Consider the following 20,902-nt stretch of genomic DNA (forward strand, 5'->3'; position numbering starts at 1 on the left):
CAATTTTCTATTCATTTGCACTCGTGCTTTTTATGCGCTTGCATCACTGCCGAGAAGCACTCACACTTTGCTATGGTAACAGGAAAAACACAATGTTGTCCAGGACGGAGAGAGTGATGTCATTTTGGTCTCCAGTGAATGATTTCCTTATTTTCAGCTCAGCTTTTGTATGGCCTTACTTTTCCATATGACTTTAGCAGGAAAATTATAGAGTGAAGATGAATGTTGGTCATGCTTCAAAACCCTCAGCTAAATGTGAAAAGGTATTTTCTTGATTTTGTATTTCTTTTCTTTTTTTACAGATGAAAGAGACAGAGTGCAGAAGAAAACTTTTACAAAATGGATAAATCAGCATCTGATGAAGGTGAGAACTTGTGCACTGTTGCATTGCTTTTCCCTCTAAAGGGTCCAGTGTTTGATCAGAAATATGGTATAATTTACAAATGTCTTTGAAAACACATCTATACACATCTATATGCGTCTATGTATGTATATATATACAATTGAGAGCAGCTATTTAATCATTGATCCATTTTCTTCCTGCTTAATGGTTTCAAATCTCCTTTAAATCTCAAAACTAAGAGATCAAACCTAATTATAGGGGGGAAAATGTAGGCACATTTTCATTATGATAAAACCATGTTAGCTCTCAATGTTAGCTGCTAGCATGCTAATATTCCTCCCCTGATATGATTAAAAGTCTGTAGCAAAGACACAAGGTTGCACAACTGCACCAACTGGTTTCCTCTGCTGAATCAGGGCTTGGAATCACAGTCTTCATTGTTTTGCCACACTCTGGAATTTAATGAAACACCTCAGCCATTAGACATGTGTGGTCATGTCACATACGGGTAACCAGAAAGCAGAGATGCTGAGTAATAACAGAAAGCCTGCTTTGCTGACCCAATAACACAAGGGTGCAGGTCTATTTTGGCCTCACAGCTGTGGCTGCTATCGTGGGATTACAGCGCTGAAAGCCCTGTGTGAAAGCAGGTCAACGGGCAACAGCGTGATTTCAGAGGTGCGGAATTTAGGACAGGAAGGAGAGATGGGCCTGCGTGAAGGAGAAAGGCAGGAGTGGTGAAGTGCTAAGGTAATGAGCACAATGACCGTACAGCTGAGGTTGGTGAGGAGGTGGAACCAGATGTAGAAAAGGCCTTTCACCCCCAAGAAATGCACCAACGATACAAAAAAAGTGAAATATGAAGGTGGAACTGGTCACATTATCTCCAATAAGAATAGAGACACAGTGAAAAGTCTCCCATTGTGCGTTTTGACTCGCTTCTGCAGGTACGGAAGCACATAAACGACCTGTACGAAGACTTGCGAGATGGACATAACCTGATCTCACTGCTGGAGGTTTTGTCTGGAGACACACTGGTGAGTTCCATCTTTCTTTGTGGCAGTTTTTGTGGGATAAAATGACTCCAAGTCATGATTCGAATCATCCTGACGGTCAGGTTATCAAAACAGGGGTTATGGAGCAGAAAGGAACAAATCCCAGGATTCTGCAATCCTGGGATTTGTTGTTTCGCAATCACACACATTGATTCCAAAAAGCTGTTTCTAGACGATTGTAGAAAAAGAGAATTACTATACATGTATTTACGCCACTAAAGAATTAATCTATAAGCGTTTTCAAAAAGCAGATTTACTCCGGAAATTCATTTTGTTTTTGCTAAATAATAAATGGGAGGACATGAGTCGTAGAAAAGGCTGCTGTGTTACCCAACAGGCTGTTAACATGTCTGGTTTTATGCCTCAGCCATTGATCCATAATACGCTGCGATGTCTCCGCCACTAACTTCCATCCTCAGCGGCCACCTATGTTCTGTTTAAATCATGTTTCCCCTCGAATTGACCTCCCTCTTCTGTCCTTCTGATCCTTGTTTTCTCTCTGTCCATTGTCTGACGTCCTTTAATCCGGCCGCCATGTGTTTGCCTCTCTCCCCCATGTGTTGCCCCGTTTTTTTTTGTTTTTTTTTCGGTGATAAGCCGAGGGAGCGTGATTTTCTGAAGACATTGCGGTTGGTGAGTGGGACAGAAGCATGCGCGGTTGAGCAGCATGGAGAGACGGTGGATGATGATAAGGGGGTATGTGTGGCCAACCCCCCCCGCCCTTCCACCCCTGTTTAACAGACTAACTCACAGCCTTAATGTGGCCAGTTAACATTAGTGTAGGGGTTCGCCTTAGTCTTGATTAGCAGCTCTATTTGCCCTCAATCAAGTAGTTTCCCTTTGTCCACTTCTGCTAATTTTGTGATTTTGTGTCTGTCATTGTCTTAGCGTACTGATGAGAAAATAATCCTCATATGCTAATACATATGCACACCAATGTCTAAAGGCTTCCATCTTCTTGCATTTATTCACAAGCAATTTCAAAACGTGGGTCTTCCGCGACCTTTGACCTTTGAGCCACGCGATCAAACTGCGCCGCCGCTTTGGTGCGACTCAGACTTTCGCCATCTGCTTCATTAAGGTTCTTCGGCCACTTTGAAACCCCAGTAGGGGTCCAGAAGCGGCTGAAAGCTGTTTGCGGACGAGTCTTTTAAAGGCCGATGCTTCGCGGCTGAGATGTGCAGAGGAAATGCGGCCGAACGCACGCTCGCGTGTTTCTGCTGACGCCGTGCACGGGCTTTGAGAAGCATTTTCCATTTCATTACGTCCCCGCCGTGGCTCCTGACCGACCATGTGCGCTTGCCACGACAGGTTGAATACTTGCTTGACATACGCCGCGAGGGCGTTGCTAACGTTGCCATTAGTGTCCACAGCACGTGGATCGTATCGTAAGTGTGTTTTGAGTGTGTTTTTACGCAGCGAGGACACCGAGTGAGATGCAAACGCTGGAGGACGTTCTGCATTTTTTTATTTCTCGTTCTTTCACCTAATCAGATTAATGGGTAAAATCAGAGGCATGTCCTGCGTCTTCCACGCTACTAACTGCATATTCCACTCATGTTGGATGAGTGACTCAAACTTGAGCGCTACGTATGTTCCCCCGTCCCCTCTTTGTGTCCCCAGCCTCGGGAGAGAGGGAGGATGCGCTTCCACAGACTCCAGAATGTACAGATTGCACTGGATTATTTAAAGAGGCGGCAGGTAAGGAACCGCATCAATTTATAGTGTTCATAACTAGTTAAGATTATTTTAACACTTGCAGACATCAGCTTGTGTTGTGTTGCACCTTAAAAGGATTTAGAAGGAAGTCTGTAGTCAGACTGGGGCAGTGTTTTCTGACATTTGTTCTGCATTTGCAAGAAATGTGAGTGTTGACTGCCAATGAAAAACAGTCACGCTGTGATGAAAAACACAGCTGCGCTGTGTCCAGATGTGACGTCATCCTGGAGACAAAGAGTTCCAGGAGTCTCACAAATGAGTGCTATTGTTTTAGGCAACGTATGAGACACTTTCCTGCTTTGATTAAAAAAATAGATAAAACCTTTAGATCCGAGATAAACTCTGGTGTTTTCACTCTGATAAACTGTTTTGCTGGTTGATAGCATCCTGGATGATATATAAATGTTGCCCAAAGCGGCGCTGCCTGTATTGATGATGGCTACTGCCACCTTGTGGTGATACAGGCGAATCAAAAACAGATCAAATCATGCTCCATATTTTAGATGTAATTGATGTCCTAAATGGAAATAGCAATGGGCGCATCACTTCAAAATGGCATCTTTAAGCAGCAGGTCAATCGTGCACTTTCTCTCCGCAGGTCAAGCTTGTAAATATCAGGAATGATGACATCACAGACGGCAACCCAAAACTAACCCTGGGATTGATCTGGACAATCATTTTGCACTTTCAGGTCAGTGTTTTCATGACATGCTTGTGCCCGGCGTCTTGTTTGTGAGTTCCGGTGACATTTACAATAAAAATGGAGGGTTATGATAAAATAATTTCTCATATTAGTCAAATAAGGCTGTGATGGTGAGAGACTGTTGTCACGCTTCTGGTCTTGAGTCTAAAGGACCTTTGACCTCCTAGCTCCTTTCGCTGCTGACATCCTGCTCTGGTGCTTTGGAACTTTCATGTAAAAATCATCTGTGCTGTCAGCAGTCGTGTCACTGCAGTAGAACATGTCCCACTTTTTGGCACGCGCACTGTTGTGTGTTTGGAGTTGCCATGTATCACAGCTCCATAACGACAGCCGTCTCTCAGGTGTTTCCGAGCTTGTCGGTCTTGTTTGTTTTGCCCTGGCTACGTGTCACTGTCACCACCTGATGCCTGTCGACGTTGCCGCCCATCCACTGTTCCACCTGTCGTCACAGTTTAGCTTCAGAAATGTCCCTCTAACATAACATTTGTGTGAAATCCGCCTTTGGGAGTTTGACCCCTAGGTGGCCACATGGCCACTTGAGTAACCGGTCTTGTGCAGTTTGACCTGCGCTGGCTGTCAGGTGACTTTGACCTTCAGCGAAATCTTTAATGTTGTGATCTCATGGCTGTTATTTTTAGATTAACCTGCACTGGTGTTACCGTAACCTTTACATATGCTGAATCATTTACAACAAGTTGGGGTGGATAAATGCGGATTTGTAGCTGTTCTTTGATGTGGAAGGCAGGGGCATGTGTGTGCGTTTGCCAGGTGGCAAACAGGCCAGACTGCAGTCTTTCCCAGCTGAGAGCTATGAGCACGTGGGTCGTGTTCGAGTGTGCATTTATGGTGTTTGCGCCGGATTAGCGAACCAAGAGAAATGTATCAAAGGTCAGAGAGGATTCCTGTGTCAGTGGAGAGACCCAAGAGGGAGCATGTGAGCAAGGGAGCAGAGCTGTGAGAGGGAGAGAGGGAGAGGGCGACCAGTTCCCAGCTTAGAAGAAGTGAAAGGAAAAGTCAACTGAGTGGAGGTTGTTCTCCGGCTGCCGGGTTTTCTGCCACTACTCATTGTTGTCTGGTTACACAGTCTGAAGATGGCGTATTGTCGGATTGGTAGTGGCTCCTCAGACCAAGAGGAGCTCCCAGGATATTTTGCCTGAGAATTGGAGGTCACTCGCTGTTTCATGGGAAAGGGACACTTCGGCTGACTGCCATGGGAAACGTCTGTGGCTGCGTCCGAGGTCCAAAAGAGGAGTGTTATGTTGACCCAAAGAAAGCGCCGCTGAGGCCAGAGTCAAAGGAGCTCAAAGGACGTCGCTATTTTCAGAGGAAAAATCAGAGGAAATCAGACATTCGGCCTGTTGAACCCCCCGATCGTCCTGGATGTGAGGCTGTCATGAGTGAGGTCGTCGGCGTTAGCCAAGAGCCTCAAAATGACCCAGGAGGAAACGTGGAGGAGTCCCAAACAGGAATGGAAGCAGAGACACATTTATCAAGCAAGGAAAGCCTCAGTGGGGGCATCTGTGTTGGAGAGGAGCCGGTTTCAATCTTCAGAGATTCCTGTCATCAACCCCACAAGAAGTTAACACCCAGGATTTCCTCAGACAGCGAATGGAGCAGCTCGGCTGTGGACAGAAGGCTCCATGACATTAGCACAGCATCCAGAGTTGCACCAGCCAGGGAGGGAGTGTTGGTGAAACGGCTGATGGTCCCTCAGCTGAGAAGGGCTGTTAGCTTTGGGGCAGCGGAGCGCACGCTGCCGACGCTGAGGGTCGGTGACGCATCCAGGAACGAGGAAACGTTTGCTGAGTTTATGTGTGGCTCTGAAGCAAACGGGAGAAGGGGACGGAGGGCCTCCTCCTTCTCTGGTTACATACACTACCCAGTTTCTGCCAAATGTGTTTCTGCTGATCACAAGGTAAACCTATAAACGGTTTTTTATAGCACGAGGGTGTCATTCACCATAGACGAGGGGTTCGGCAGCTAAATGGCAGAGCTGTTGGTTCTCGGCCACAATCACATGCTAAATGACTGGCAAAGGGCTGCCAAATAATTAAGTTGAATTAATTGTCTTATTACGTGATTGTATAACCTGACAGCAGGGTTCATTGTTTGTAGCCTGTTATGTCATCATGGTTTTCGGGGGCTCTGCAGACTTTTGTTATTTGACAATATATCCAAGGAATAGCAGAAATAAAATGAAACATGGCACGAAATCTACTTCTATTTGAAACTTTTACAACGTAAAATGACAGTAGACGCCTGGAGGAAGTGATTTTTGAATGTCAAAGTGAGAGCTGTGGGAGCAGAAATACAGGCAAAACCCACAGGCGGCGGCCCGTTGACACAGTGTTTGTGTTTTCAGCACAGCAGCATGTGTCAGGCGGCTCGGAGCAGATCGCGCCAGACAGGATCTTCCTACTCAAATATGTGTCTGCTCATTTTTCACACTGCCTGCTTTCACACGCTGCCTCTGTTGGAGTGAAATCCCGTCACCTCTGTTGCGACATCCGGCCGTTGTGTGCGATCACGGTTGCTTCAGTCCAGCCGCAGAGTTTACATGTTGATACTCGTCTCAGGAACGACCTTCCCCCCCCAGAATCAGGTCTTATTCAGTGTTTGGCTGAGGCCTGTTAAAGGAACACTCAAGTAGCCAGTAAAATTTTAACTTTTATGTTAATGAGGTACTACTACATTCTGAAGAATCTGTCCTTAAAAGACAAAGGTGTCCGTTAAACAGCATTTTACTGACTGACTGTTATAGCTTTACAGTGTGCTGGAGGATTTTTCTGGATTTATGTGGCGCTGACTCTGTCTGAGCTTCAGTTTTTGTCCTGACAAAAGCTTGTAAATTCTTCACCATTCAATGAGGTGGTAATTGATGGCTGATCCGTCAGTCTCGTTAAATTTACTGTGTTTCTTAGTTCTTTTGGACTGTTTAACCATTGCTTTGGTTCATGTGTTAGGAGACGTGCTAGAAATTACTTTGGAGTTCCATTTCAGAGCTACTATCTCTTTTACCCTAAGTATGAGCATGCAGGGTTAGGGTTAGGGTTAGGGTTAGGGTTAGGGTTAGGGTTAGGGTTAGGGTGCACATGCACTTCGAAGATAATGTTAACAAGGCCACCAATACTGAAGATATCCATCTATTGCGTCCCGTGTGGACATTTTCCACAGATCTCGGAGATCCATGTAACAGGAGAGTCCGAGGACATGACAGCCAAGGAGAGGCTGCTGCTGTGGTCCAAGCAGTTATCTGATGGCTACGTGGGCGTACGATGTGACAATTTCACCACCTCCTGGAGAGATGGGAGGTTATTTAATGCCATCATTCATAAATACAGGTAACAACCAAGACAGAGCAAACCGCACGGCTCATTTGAATTGTTAGATCTCTCTTTAATCCTGGTGCTTGCTTGTTCTCTCTCTGGCAGGCCTGACATGGTTGACATGACTCGCGTGTCTGCACAAACCAACCGATCCAATCTGGAGCACGCGTTCTGTGCAGCCGAGCAGTTGGGAGTGCCCCGACTCCTGGACCCAGAGGGCGAGTCTGCTTTGGTTTTGGTTTATCCCGGTTCATTAGAATTTATCCAGGTTTAATGATTCCCCTCGTTTTGCCCTCTGCTTTCCTCCACAGATGTCGACGTCCAGTCTCCAGATGAAAAGTCAGTCATCACGTATGTTTCAACGCTGTATGATGCCTTTCCAAAGGTCCCTGATGGCGCTGATGGAATCAGTCCTAATGTGAGTGACACCATTCACCTTTGAGTCCGTTTGGAGTCTGCCTGCATCTCGGCTGAAATCTTTTTTCCACCTCCACAGGACATCGACATCAAATGGGTGGAGTACCAGAACATGATCAAATACCTCAGCCAGTGGATCAAACACAATGTGGCCATAATGTCAGACAGATCATTCCCCAACAACCCTGTTGAACTGAAGGTATTACCCATTTGACTTGTGTTATTGGGTTTTATTGCACCATATTTTTTGAGTTCTAATTCCTCTTGTTGTGCAGGCACTTTATTCCCAGTATCTGCAGTTTAAAGAACATGACATCCCACTGAAGGAGAACGAGAAGACCAAAATCAAAAACCTCTACAAAATGCTTGAGGTACACACATAGTTAGGCGGCTGTGTTTGCTATCTTACACGGCGTGGATATTGTGCTGATTGTGCTGTTTTCAACAGATATGGATCGAGTTTGGCCGCATTCAGTTGCCCCCAGGACATCACCCCAATGATATAGAGAAGGAGTGGGGTAAATTAATCGTTGCTATGCTTGAAAGAGAGAGGAGTCTGAGGCCTGAGGTGGAGAGGTGTGTAAGACAATTGATACTGTCCAGTCTTTATCGCCTCTGTTTTAAATAAGCAATAACAGGATGATTTGGAGACATAATAATAGTAGTTAACAGTTAAATAGTAATTAACACATTTATTTCTGCACTCCAAAATATTTTAGGTAAATTACCTGTGTCCTATTTATATGAAATGCTCTCAATAATGGAGCAAACGTGACTCAGCGTAGCTTTCTAAAGCTAGCCAAAGGCTAATATCACCAGGCTCTTCCCGCAAACACACAGGATGTCTGAATTAAAAGGCTCACTTTTCGATTTCTTGAGCCACTTAAAAGGATGTTATCAACGTCTGTTCTTCACACAACCCCTGCTTTTACTGTTGCAAAGAGGCCGTCACTGTCTTTATAAAACTCTGCTGCCCTGATTTGCGTTTTCATTTTTGCTCTGTAAAGATTAAAGAAGGCCTCTGATTCCCCCCCCCCCCAGCCTGGCTGTGCAGCTATAAATACTGTATAAAGAGGTTTAAGACAGTGACGCTGTCTTTATCATTTCTCTCACCATCACAGTGTTTCAGTGACATTCACGATGGTTGTGAACCGTTTTCATTCCTTTCCCCCCCGTAGACTCGAGACTTTGCAGCAGATTGCAAACAGGGTCCAGCGAGATTGCGTCAATGGTGAAGACAAACTAGCCCTGGCACAAACCGCCCTGCAGTCTGTGAGTAATCTCTGTTTGAGAGAAAATCATGTTTCTACACATTGTGAAATGTTTGGGTATTTTTTTTTAAGGATGCGAAACGCCTTGAGTCTGGGATCCAGTTCATCAACGAGGCTGAGATCGCTGGCTACCTTTTGGAGTGTGAGAACATCCTCAGACAACAAGTGGTGGACATCCAGGTTCTACTGGATGGAAAGTTTCCCTTTGCAGATCAACTTGTCCAAAGGTAAAAACAACATTACCTTGAGAATGCAGCCGTCACTCAGCGTGAGACCTCACGTCCTTTGTCCCTTTCCTCATGGCAGGGTATCAAAACTGCGCGATGACCTGTTGGCTCTGAGAGCGGACTGCTCCTCTTTGTACAGCAAAGGCCGCACCCTGACAACAGAGCAAACCAAAATGATGATTTCAGGCATCACACAAAGCCTGAACTCTACGTTCCCGCAGAACACAAGCCTGACACCAGTCCTCACACCTGCACTCACCCCCGGGGGTTAGGAGCCCCCGGGTCAGCGTTCACCTCCAGCCTTACGTCGTGCCTCACCCCGTCTTTGAGTCCCTCGATGAACTCCGTTTTGCAGCCCCCCTCAGTCCAGACCTTCATGGACAGCAGTGGTGGTGTGGACCCCAGCGGCCTCCGGCACCTGAAACACATACAGAGCAGCAAACCCTTGCGGAAATCGTCCGTGGCAGACCCCAGTTTGACAGACGAGGAGGTCAACATGAGATTCATCAAGGGCCTCCAGACCTGGGTGGAGGAAATGCAGGTGAGTTTGATGATGTGTATCAGCTTTAAACTCACTATATGCATGAGTAGCACATTGAAGCACATTGATTTTTTTTAAAATTTTGAAGTCGCAGCTTGGCCGCTCGGAGTGGGGCAACGATTTGCCAAGCGTGGAGGCGCACATGGATAGCCACAGTGGCGTACATAGAGACATCGAAGAATTCCAAATGAGTCTTAAAGAAGCCAAGCTCAGTGAGGTGAGCGCGTCCTGCTTTTGACCTCCTCTTTAGGCGATTTTGCTGGCAGTGATCTGTGAGTAAGATGTAAGTGTGATCTGTTCCTGAAAAGATGCTTTTCCCTTCAGATTCAGATGAACCCACCTTTAAAGCTGACTTATTCCGAAAAGCTGAACAAGCTGGAGAAGGAGTATGAGATCCTTTTGGTAAGGGATGCCACCCTTCTCTTCCAGTCTTTTCTAGAAAATATGTTTCTCTAGTCTGACCTTTGTGGATCCTGTTCCAGGGCTTTTCCAGAGAGCGGCAGAGCCACCTGGAAAGCCTGCATGACTTCCTTTCACAGGCAACCCAGGAACTCATCTGGCTGAATGAGAAGGAGGAAGAGGAGGTGGCCTTCGACTGGAGTGACCGCAACAGCAGCATCTCCAAAAAGCGAGAATACCACACGGTAAGTCTGGATTTGTTTTACAGAGCGCCATTTAAGCTGAGTTGGGCTTTTCGTCAGAGATGATCTGTCTTTAATCCAGGACCTGATGAGGGAGCTGGATGAAAAGGAGAGCGTGTTTAAGTCTGTGCAGGATAAAGGAGAACACCTTATCCGCAAGAACCACCCAGCCAGGGCCACTATTGAGGTAAGACAATTCTCTGGTCATTGGGAGCGGGTGATTTGATGCTGTGGTCAGATCTTTGCCTCTTCTACGGCGATGAAACAATCCCAACCTTATAAATTCTCATGTTTCTCATCTCTTGCAGGCATACAAGGCAGCCATGCAGACACAGTGGAGCTGGATCCTGCAGCTCTGCTCCTGTGTAGAGAAACATCTGAAGGAGAACGCTGCTTATTTTGAGGTAAGGCGCCATCGTTTCAAGTCACCTCCACAGCTTCTAATATTATTAATATATTAATATATAGTCCACAATCTTCTGTGTAGTTTTTCAGCGAGGCCAAAGAGGCCATCGACTTCCTTAAGAACCTGGAAGGTTCCATTGAACGGAAGTACAGCTGCGACCAGACCAGCAGCCTCCACAGGCTGGAGGATCTGATTCAGGAGTCTATGGTATGATGCTGAATAAACGAAGGCTTTTCTTTCATGGGGTGGACACAAGGACACAAAACAAACTCATTTGCACTTTTGCCCCTAGGATGAGAAAGAGCAACTCCTTCAGTACTGCAGCACCGTGGCTGGGTTGGTGGGCAGAGCTAAGAACATTGTGCAGCTCAGGCCCAGGAACCCCGAAAGTCCAATCAGATCCTCCATCCCCGTTAAAGCCATCTGTGATTATCGTCAGATCGAGGTGTCTCTACAGGACATTACATCACTTCAGAACTTTCAGAACTTCAAAGTAAATCTTTGTCTGGATGTTTTTCAGATCACCATCCATAAAGAGGAGGAGTGTGAGTTGACCAGCAACTCTCACCGGGCCAAGTGGAAAGTCATAAGTCCTGCAGGGAATGAGGCCATGGTGCCCTCTGTTTGCTTCACGGTACCTCCACCCAATAAAGAGGCTGCCGATGCGGCTGCAAAGTGAGGAGCGCGGATCAGTTTAACTGTCATTCAACTCACAACGAACCGGACACCGTGGTTCTGATTATTCTTGTCCCTATCTGGCAGAACCGAGCAGTTATACCAGAATGTCCTGGCCCTCTGGCACCACTCCCACATCAACATGAAGAGCGTGGTCTCCTGGCATTATCTGATGGCTGATGTACGAGCCATCCGCAACTGGAACGTGGCCTCGGTGGGATTCGTTGACCAGTTGATGGTCGATGGTTTATTACTGGATGATCATGAGGTTCATCCCTCTTTTGTTCCTCAAACCGCTAGATAAAGACCATGCTGCCAGGGGAACATCAGCAAGTCTTGGGCAACCTGCAGTCCCACTTTGATGAGTTCCTCCAGGACAGCAAGGAATCAGAGGTCTTCTCCGTTACGGAACGGGCTGAGCTGGAGAAGGACGTCCTGGCATGTAAGGAGTACTACCAGGAGCTGCTTTGGTCTGCAGAAAGAGGCAAGTTTCCCCCTCACTTCTCCGGAGAACTCTCATGGAACAAATGATGCTATTGAAGCTCTTTAACTTAATGCTGTTTGGAATTCTGATTATTTTTTCTCTGTAGATTTTATAAAGCCTGATTTGTATGAGTAGAATCGGTAAGATATAAGTATGATGTCACCTTCATGCCAATTATGTTTCCTCGGTAAACAGAGGAGCACGAGGAGTCGGTATACAATCGTTATATCTCAGAGCTACGCAACTTCCGGATGCTTCTCGAAGCCCACGAAGAACACCTGATTAGACAACTCCGCACGCCGCTGGAGAGGGACGACCTGGATCAGAGCCTGCAGCGCATCTCGGAGCACGAGGTACCCGCCTACGAGGGAGTGATTCTGGCATATCTGCACACTCGCTGTTGTCTTTACTTGAACGGTGGTTCTGCACGTGTCTCTCTGCAGAAGAAGACAGCTGAGCTGAATAAACTGAAGGAGGACCTTGATGTTTTAAAGGAGAAGTGCGAGTTGTTCCTCAGAGAGGCCGCAGCTTCCCCGTCCGTGTCCAAGCTGTCCTCAGAACTCACCGTCCTCCTTCAGAGTATGAGCCAAGTGTACTCCATGTCCTCCATTTATATGGACAAGTAAGGCAAAACTGTGATTTCCCACATGTTAGAGTGGTGTTTAGAGAAGCTGCCCTCACGAGACGCCTGCTTTATTTGCCAGACTGAAAACGGTGAGCCTGGTGGTGAAGCACAGCCAGAGTGCAGAGGCGCTTGTGAAGACCTTCGAATTCAAACTGTATGAGGAGGATGCTATGAACCCTGACATCAAGTCCATTGAAAGTGCAATATCAACTCTCAAGGTCCATAAATGATCTTCAGCGTTTCGCCAACTGTGCCAGTTTTAAATGGTATTGAGAGTTCAGGTCACGAGTCATTTTGAGTCATTCTTCTTCTTGGTGATGACAGCAATGGCAGGCGGAGATAGACGAGAAGCAGGAGGTGTTCCACATGATGGAGGGCGAGCTGCAGAAGGCACGATTGATCAGCGAGCGCATGTTTAAGACGCATAATGAGCGGGATTTTGACCTTGACTGGCACAAGGAGAGAGCCGACCAGCTGAGTGAGCGATGGCAGAACATTCACTCACAGATAGACAGCAGGTTAGTTCAGACGACGTCTTTCTGTCTCACTGCTGGCCACTTCTATACATCCCACTGATGCTGACTGTTTAATGTTAAGGCTGCGAGACTTGGATGGAATTGGCAAGTCCCTGCAAAACTACAGAGACTCTTACTGTAGTCTTGATGAGTGGGTCCGAGAAACGGAAGCAGAGCAGTTGAAGGCCCAGGAAAACAAACCCGAAGACAGCAAGTCGCTGGCGGCGCTGTTGAATAAACAGAAGGTAGGATGCAATTTCCGCTCCCCCATTCTTACAAAAAGTGTAAACATGAATGCCCAAAGTATTTATTTATTTCCTCAGGTGCTTGTTGCTGAAATTGAGCAAAAGCAGAGTCAAATCGAGGCGTGTCAGAAGCATTCAGAGCAATACTCAGCTGCCATTAAGGTAAGGCAGGCAGTCAGTTTATGACCAGTGCAGCTTGAAACAGAGTAATGTTGCAATTTCAAAAGTAAACAGCTTCTAAACCTGCACTGAAATCTTCTTTTAGGATTACGAGCTTCAGCTGATGACCTTCAGAGCGATGGTGGACTCCCAACACAAATCCCCTCTGAAGAAACGGAGGATGCAGAACTCTTCTGACACCATTCAGCAGGAGGTAAAGACTCAGAGGCCTGCTTTGGGCTCGTTGGAATTATTGCTGATTGTAGGACATCTCTTTGACACACTTGTTTGATTTGATTTGACACAGTTTATGGACCTCCGGACCCGCTACACTGCTCTCGTAACTCTAATCACACAGTACGTGAAGTTTGCAAGTGAAACACTGAAGCGAGCTGAAGACGAGGAGGTGAGAGATGCAGATTTCAAGGCCTCTTTCTTTTCACACTTACAGGGGCTGATGCAGCAAATAACCTCTTGTTGCATCGTTCCTCATACATATTATGTTTTGTTGCCTCACTATAAATAATAGAGAAAAAAATTGCTTGTGCAGAAGCCGCAATGGGGCTGTCTACTATAATCCCTTCTATCAGTTCTTTATTGAACTGTCCGTGGTAAACAAAGCCATGCTTCTGTCTTCTTACAAACTCAGTCATGTTTGAATTATAGAGATCAGCTGATGAAGAGAAGAGGGAGCACGGTGATAAAGTGAGCAAACTTTTGCACTGGGTTTCCAACGTGCAGCAGTCCTCCAACAACAACGAAAATGCTCTGAAGGACAGCAACGCCAACACAGACGCCTCTAAAGCGCCCCAGGTAGAGGAAGTTTAATGCCATACTTCTGATTCGCAATATTTCTTTGTTTTATATGCATAACTTTATCTTCTTGCTTATTTTTAATTACTTTTTCTTATCATCAGACTATTACATTCATTTTACATTATTTCTGTCACCTTTCATTCCATTTACTTCAGCCAAATGTTGTACACACATTTATATTCTACTCTTTTCTGACCACAGTAGATCTTTTTTTTACTACCAGTACAGTTTGGATTTTGGTGTCCATGGAAACATGAAACATATAATTCCCAAACTGACTCAGATAGAAGACTCGTTGCTCGTCTGATGGGATGTAATTGCTGGTTTAATACTACCAATGTACTCGAGGGTGTCTGAGTTGTGTATCCTCTGCCTGTTTCCCTCCCTTGTATCACACGGATGTGATGTGTTTAATATTTCAGGTGTCAGTTGAAGAAATGGTTACTAAGAAGGAACAGGTTGCAGAAGCGCTGAGGGCCACGCAAATGATACTAAGCAAACACAGTGAGAAGTGAGTAAAGCTGCCTTAAGTTTCAGATACAGATGTAGATATAAGGCTTCCCCCAAAGTTAAACTCTTGGTCCCGTTTGTTGTATTTTCTCTTGCAGAATGACAGAAGATGAACGAGAAAAGGCTCAGGAACAGATGAAAGCGCTCAATCAAGCCTACAGCGAACTGTCTCAGCATTGCTCCGACCAGAACAACTCCTCAGAAGAGGTTGGACTCTTGGTGTTTGTTTCTATTGTGTTTTCTTTTAGGAAACGGCGCCACCTGTTGTTCAGTTGCATGACTAACAATTTTCCCTTCGTGTAGTGTGAGCGGCCCTGTTGTATCACTCTTTTTTTTTACTTCCTCACGCTGGAGCAGAGCAGGAAACATTCAAACAGTTGAGAAAAATCTGAGTGTGCTGCAAACATGCTTTTCTCTGCCCACCTTTGGTCTGAGATGTTATCGTTATTGCTGTTCTGGTCTGGAACTAAAGATTACAAAACCGAATGACACTAATCATCACCTACAGACTATGATGTGACTAACCTTTTGTAAAGATGCTGGACACTAGGTTTCCAGATGCATGATAGCTTTATGTGTTACCCGTCACCCTCCTGCTGCAACCCTGGTGCAGTCTTGCGCATGATGTTCTAACACGTGTGTCTCACGGTGAGTATACCCATTGACTTACTTTTAAGAACCTTTACAGTTTGTACAGTTAATAATAAATATTTGAAAATTGAACCAGTCAGTAATTTTGTTTTTTTTTCTTAAGGACTTTAAATCAACATATTCTGGATTTGCCTTTGGAAGTGGGGCTGCTCTCCCTGAGACCCCACCCATGACCTCTGACCCCTTCCAGGCTGATGTGTTCCTGGACTGGTGTGGTCCTCTGGAACAAGATGCCATGTTTGAATCCTTCCTGAATCACTCACCAGCATTAAATGAACCCAAAAAGCCAGGTTCATACGTGTCCTCCTCTGGGCTCTCTGACACAACCCCAGCCAGGGAAAGGAAAGATGCAGTCATCAAGGTGATAGAGGTCAAAACAGACAGCGATGGAGTGAATGTGTCCTACACAGGGGAAACTGTCAGCTTGGAGAGCGCATTTCAGCTTGGGCTAATAGCAGCTTCTGACTATGCAAATGTCCTGGAGAGGCAGAAAACCCCTCGAGATGCTGCTGAAGATGTGTCACCATTTGAGCCGGTGCGGGAAGTTGAACCCTGTGATGTGAACAGTTTCATATCTAAGTGTCTCAGCAGGAATAAACCGATCTCACCGAGGGATGTTCACGCTCTGAAGCTGTCAAGTCCTCAGCTGGATGTGGGTGATTTGATTAAACCTCATGATATGGACATTCTGAACGTGGATGCAGCAGTTCAGTGTGATTTGAGGAGCTCTAGCAGCACCCTCGTCGTGCTGGGCAGCCAGCAGCAGTATCTGGGTCTTGTTTTGCCTCCCTCTGAGGAAATCCGAATGTTTTCCGAGTCTTTTGAAGACAACAAACTGTCCGCTGCCTCTGAGTTTACCAGCAGCCTGTTCAGCAACAAGGAGAAAATTGCAGCTTTTTACATTCCACACTTCTCCGAAGTTGTGGACTTTGATGTTGCCATCCAGAAGGGTTTGATTGACATGCACACGGCAGAGGTTCTGAGAACTATAGAGATCCCAGATGAGGTTCCTGATGTTGATCGCCTGAACGAAAAGTTTTCATCCTGGCTAATGTACAGGAAACTCACAGTAGATGGATGCTTTCATGCTGCACATTGTTTAAAAGTGGACAGCGTCCCCAGTCCTGCAGAAGCAGAGCAGCTGTTCATCTCCTACCTCATGATAAACAGCTACATAGATCCCAAAACAGGAAAACGTGTGGTCATACTGGACAACGAGCTGAGTAAAATGGTGAAAATCTTTCTGGAAGAGCCCGTGAGCTCTGAAGACGGCAACAAGTGCACCACCTCTCTGGAATTAAATGTTTTAGACCAAGCAGATTTAAACCTCAAGCTACACAGGAAGGAGGAAATGGACACGGGTATTGAAGACAACAAACACACATGCGAACCTCCTTATTTTGTTTCCCCCTTAAATGGAAACGTGTCATTCAGAGTTGAAGCTCATACGGGCGACCAAGCTGTGAATCATCATCCTGTCACGGATGTTACTGAGGATAATGACATAAACGTGGACGAATCAGATCCTCATATATCTGAGAAACTCGTGTGTCTTAAAAACCCTGGCTGGACAAAATCCGGCGAGTTTATTCAGATGATTTATGGAAATGGTTCAGAAGCTGATGATGCTGATGGCGACTCAGGTCAATCCTCCCATCTGACCCCACGGCACAACAACGCAGAGTCCATTTGCAGCGAATCAGACGTCACAGATCCATTTGAGGCTGAGTTTCTGTGCCCTGATTACCTGTCGGATGATGAGCAGCAATTTGTTATTGAGATTCTGGAAGCTCAGGTGGAGGAGGAAGAAGGCATTTTAGAAATACCCTCTGCCAGACACGCTGGTGTAAATGCAGCTCTCAGCGAGAACCTCGTGGACCCAGAGGCATTTGTGAAGTTGCTCAACTCACATTCAGATGACACAGGAAGCACGGAAGGCGACGAGTGGGATTCCATGTCTGATTTTAAAGAAACTGCATCTGGTGGATACAATTCCTCTTATAGTGCTTATTTCTTGGCGGAAAAGCAAACTATATCAAGATCTGGCTGCTCCATTAGCATCAGTGAATCATATCACACCGGTGTAACCGAAAATGAGTTTGTTGCTTCTGACCTGGAAACTAGCCTGTATTCAGAAGATGAATGTCCGCCCTGCACCGCCGGATCGAATAATCTCGATTTTACGGATGCGAATGGAAATGAAAAGCAGCCAATGGTGAGGAAGGGCAGCGAGGCAGCTGAGGACACAGAGTTCGAGAGGGAGATCGCAGATAAAGAGGTTGATTGTGAGAGGACAGGAAATGTGGAGGAGATGAGCCGCGATCTCGATCGCTGCCTTCCGGCCGTTGATGGTCGCAGCTCTCAGACGTTCTCCTGCTCCCCGTGGAGTCAGGTTACTGCAGATCATCACACCAGCAAATCCTCTTTCCCGACTGGCCGCAGTGACTCACAGGACATGAGCAACAGCCAGCTGACAGGTGCACCAGATGAAGGAGAAATCACTCAGACATCTGAGGAGAGGGGGAATTCTGTCAGCCTGACTCAGTACCCCACATTTACCCCTCCCCCTGACTCTGACAGTCCTCTCTTCGTTGAGAAGGTTCTGATTGCTGAATCGGATTCAGAGGTGGAAACTCAGGAATGCAGTGAAAGCGAATCTGACAATCTGACGCCGTCACATGTCCTCATGTATGAGAATAAAGCCACGGAGTCTGAGACGAGCGCGCTCGAGCCGCATTTGAGCAGCGAGCCAGCTCCCAGTAGACACTATTCATCCACCAGGGTTGAAGACATTATGTCTCATTCCAGGAAAGAGGATGGCACCAGAATGACATCACCTCAGCCCACAGAAGCTCAAGCAGAAAGGGTGTTTTGTGTGGAACAGGAGGCTGATCAAGGTTTTCCACAGTTAGCCATCTCATCAGATGAAGTCATTCTGCCAGATCACTTTGAAAGTATTACTGATGATGATTCAGAGTGTGAAGACAGTCAAACTGCCATAAGAACTTCTCCCGAGGCTGCGCCGGTTGACCAACATGTGTCCGCATCACAGTTTGGGTCTGTGGGTGATGAGCCAAGCCCAGGTTTCTCCCATGAGAGGCAGCAAATCAGTGGTGATAGAGAAGAGACAAGCGATGGGGTTGTCGCTCCAGGAGAAATGAGCTCAGAGCAGGCTGAACCTGCAGCGAGTGCTGAATCAGGTTCTGAGACTCCTGCAGACAATAACAGGACAGCTGAAGATGACTCTAAACATGTGCCTTTCTCTCAGAGTGACCTGCCTAATGTCCCATCAGGCTGCTGCGTTACATCTGTTCCTCTGTCAGGGGCTTGGGGGGTGGGGAAGGCACCTTCAGAAGAAAGGGAGGTCAGGGATTTTCAGAGTGCCGAAGATGTTGGAAGCATTCATTCTATTCTAGCAAACACCTCACAACTTTTAGAGAAAGATGTTCACAAGAACGCCACGCCACATGCACTTCTTGAGAGCAGGCACCCAGACCTTCTCGTTGATTTGCTGAAGCGAAACGCTCACAATTTAGAAAGCAAAGAAGCAGGAGAAACCCGGCAGGAAGTCAAAGTCAACCAAAAGGCTGAGGAGTTTCCAAGTATCCAGCAACAACTTCTGCAGGTTCTTCAGACAGTCACCTCAAGTCAGGACCTTTCAATGCTCCAGGAAGTGATGCAGAGCCTGAACGTGGCCCTAGGAAGCAACACCCAGGAGGACCCGAGACATCTGCTGGACAGCATCAAGGAGGAGAGCTCAGAGGGAGAAGATGAGGGGTCGGCTGAAGATGAATCTCCTCAGTCTTCTGCCAGCTCAAATGGCTGTAAAGTCAAGCAGACAGAGAAAAAGGTACAATTTAAGTCTGTTAGATAACCTCATCTTTTTTAAGCAAAGTAACATCTGCTTTAATTTTGTCAATCCCCCCAACAGCTGTTCTCCATCCAGGATTATCTTGAGTGTGTTGGAAGACTGCAGGACCACTGTGATACTTTGGATGATGTCAGAAAAGACTTTCTAATCAAGACAAACCTGGGCAAAACCCTGGAAGAATTACAGATCCAAGTGGAGGAGTGTCAGGTTAGGAAAAAGTGCTCAAAGCTGTGTGGTTACAAGTCAAACAAAAGTATAAATAATGCTTTTTCTGTTGATTTTTTTTTTTCAGGCCTTGGAGTCCCAGCTGTCTAGACTGACCTGCGGTGTGAATGAGGACATGGAAAAAGCCAAAGAGCTCCTGAATTCGTCTGATGAAGCCATCCCCGTGCAAATCTGCCGAGATTTGGCTTCTGCACGTTTGGAGTTAGAGACCAACTTCAGCGCCGTTTCTCAGCTGTGTGCAGAGAAGGGAAGCACTCTGATGCAAGCGATGGAAACAGGAAGGGTCAGTGTTTTCTCCCTGAGACACGAGGGAATACTGGGCCAGGGTTGAACGGTTGTATGTGTTGATTTTTAGGAGCAATTGGACTCATCATACCAGAACCATCTTGCTCACCTTCATGACATAAGAGAGGTCATCCAAGCCAACTCTGTGTTGAATGACGTGGATACCGCCACATGTGATGTGGACGCATTGAAACTGATCATTCAGAGGAACAAGGTATTTCTCAATTTAATTAATTTATGTTCACCAACAGCAACACATTCACACTATCCACATCTTTTCCAGGATTCAGAGAAGAACCTGCTGAGCGAAGCCAAGGTCAAGTTAGAGGACACCACACTTGACGTCCAATGTTTTCTTTCCGAGAACACGCAGTTTCTGAGCCCAGCTCAGAGCAGCCGCCTTCTGAAGTCCCTCAGTAGTGCGCAGAGAGCATTCCGGGACCAGGCAGAGATGCTGGCTTCCCAGAGGAGCACGTGGGACATCCTGCTGGACACCAGGGAGAGGGACAACCAGGAGAAGGTCTGCCCGTAGACATGTGGACAAATACTGCACTTTGCCTTTTGGAATAACAACTGTGGTCCCTTTGCTTAGTGAAAACGACAAGGGAAGCTTACAGTGCATGTAAAGGAGACAGGATGAGACTAACAGGACGCGTGTTGAACGAAATACAGAATGCAACGCTTGACCTTTGCTGCAGACTAACATCTCTGCTGCTTTCTTCCTCAGGCCTTCAGGACACCCGTGACCATTTAACAGTGGACCAAATCCACCTTCTTTTTTGGAACTTCAGCAATTGCTTTAACATACAAGCAATGAAAAAAGCCAAAAAGCATGTTTGCAGCAACCTAGATCATAAGATATCAGGATGTTCCGTCACTAAGATTTGGCATGTTATGTCTCTGCTCTCTTGGGTTCATTTGTATTGATCTAGTCGCGCTTGCAGTTAAGTTTGAGTGTCTCTTTTGTGTTTGTTCATTTTTCTCTAATCTGCTGTCTGACAGGTTTTATTGGCAAAACAAAGGGAGTTTACAGAGAAGCTGGAGGAGGTTTGCAGTAATCTCACCCAGACAGAAAACCACCTGATTGGCCATCAACAGCAGGCTGAAAATGCCAAGAGTGTTTCGGATCTGCAGCAGTACCAGCAGGAGCATCAGGTTTGACCATTATTTTTAATGCATTAATAAACCATCT

The 20,902-nt window shown here is 46.3% G+C and overlaps 1 protein-coding gene across 1 annotated transcript in view; it reads left to right on the forward strand.

The window, feature by feature from the left end:
• The window catches only part of dst (dystonin), a 64,535-nt gene that overhangs the window by 13,218 nt on the left and 30,415 nt on the right, over positions 1-20,902 (forward strand). Inside the window, 42 exon segments of the mRNA XM_057047216.1 lie at positions 303-364; positions 1,291-1,380; positions 1,996-2,094; positions 3,022-3,099; positions 3,716-3,808; positions 6,995-7,161; positions 7,252-7,364; positions 7,458-7,564; positions 7,643-7,762; positions 7,839-7,934; positions 8,012-8,139; positions 8,742-8,835; positions 8,907-9,061; positions 9,141-9,328; positions 9,331-9,602; positions 9,691-9,819; positions 9,927-10,004; positions 10,085-10,246; positions 10,326-10,430; positions 10,552-10,647; positions 10,731-10,856; positions 10,942-11,094; positions 11,170-11,324; positions 11,412-11,538; positions 11,625-11,808; positions 12,004-12,161; positions 12,252-12,430; positions 12,513-12,651; positions 12,758-12,951; positions 13,031-13,193; positions 13,272-13,355; positions 13,459-13,566; positions 13,660-13,758; positions 14,019-14,165; positions 14,591-14,679; positions 14,777-14,885; positions 15,433-19,179; positions 19,261-19,407; positions 19,493-19,708; positions 19,781-19,924; positions 19,994-20,230; positions 20,713-20,865. Coding sequence (XP_056903196.1) covers positions 303-364; positions 1,291-1,380; positions 1,996-2,094; positions 3,022-3,099; positions 3,716-3,808; positions 6,995-7,161; positions 7,252-7,364; positions 7,458-7,564; positions 7,643-7,762; positions 7,839-7,934; positions 8,012-8,139; positions 8,742-8,835; positions 8,907-9,061; positions 9,141-9,328; positions 9,331-9,602; positions 9,691-9,819; positions 9,927-10,004; positions 10,085-10,246; positions 10,326-10,430; positions 10,552-10,647; positions 10,731-10,856; positions 10,942-11,094; positions 11,170-11,324; positions 11,412-11,538; positions 11,625-11,808; positions 12,004-12,161; positions 12,252-12,430; positions 12,513-12,651; positions 12,758-12,951; positions 13,031-13,193; positions 13,272-13,355; positions 13,459-13,566; positions 13,660-13,758; positions 14,019-14,165; positions 14,591-14,679; positions 14,777-14,885; positions 15,433-19,179; positions 19,261-19,407; positions 19,493-19,708; positions 19,781-19,924; positions 19,994-20,230; positions 20,713-20,865 — 9,290 coding nt within the window.

This window comes from Takifugu flavidus, chromosome 11 (assembly GCF_003711565.1).
Source record: "Takifugu flavidus isolate HTHZ2018 chromosome 11, ASM371156v2, whole genome shotgun sequence".
Taxonomy (NCBI): Eukaryota; Metazoa; Chordata; class Actinopteri; order Tetraodontiformes; family Tetraodontidae; genus Takifugu; species Takifugu flavidus.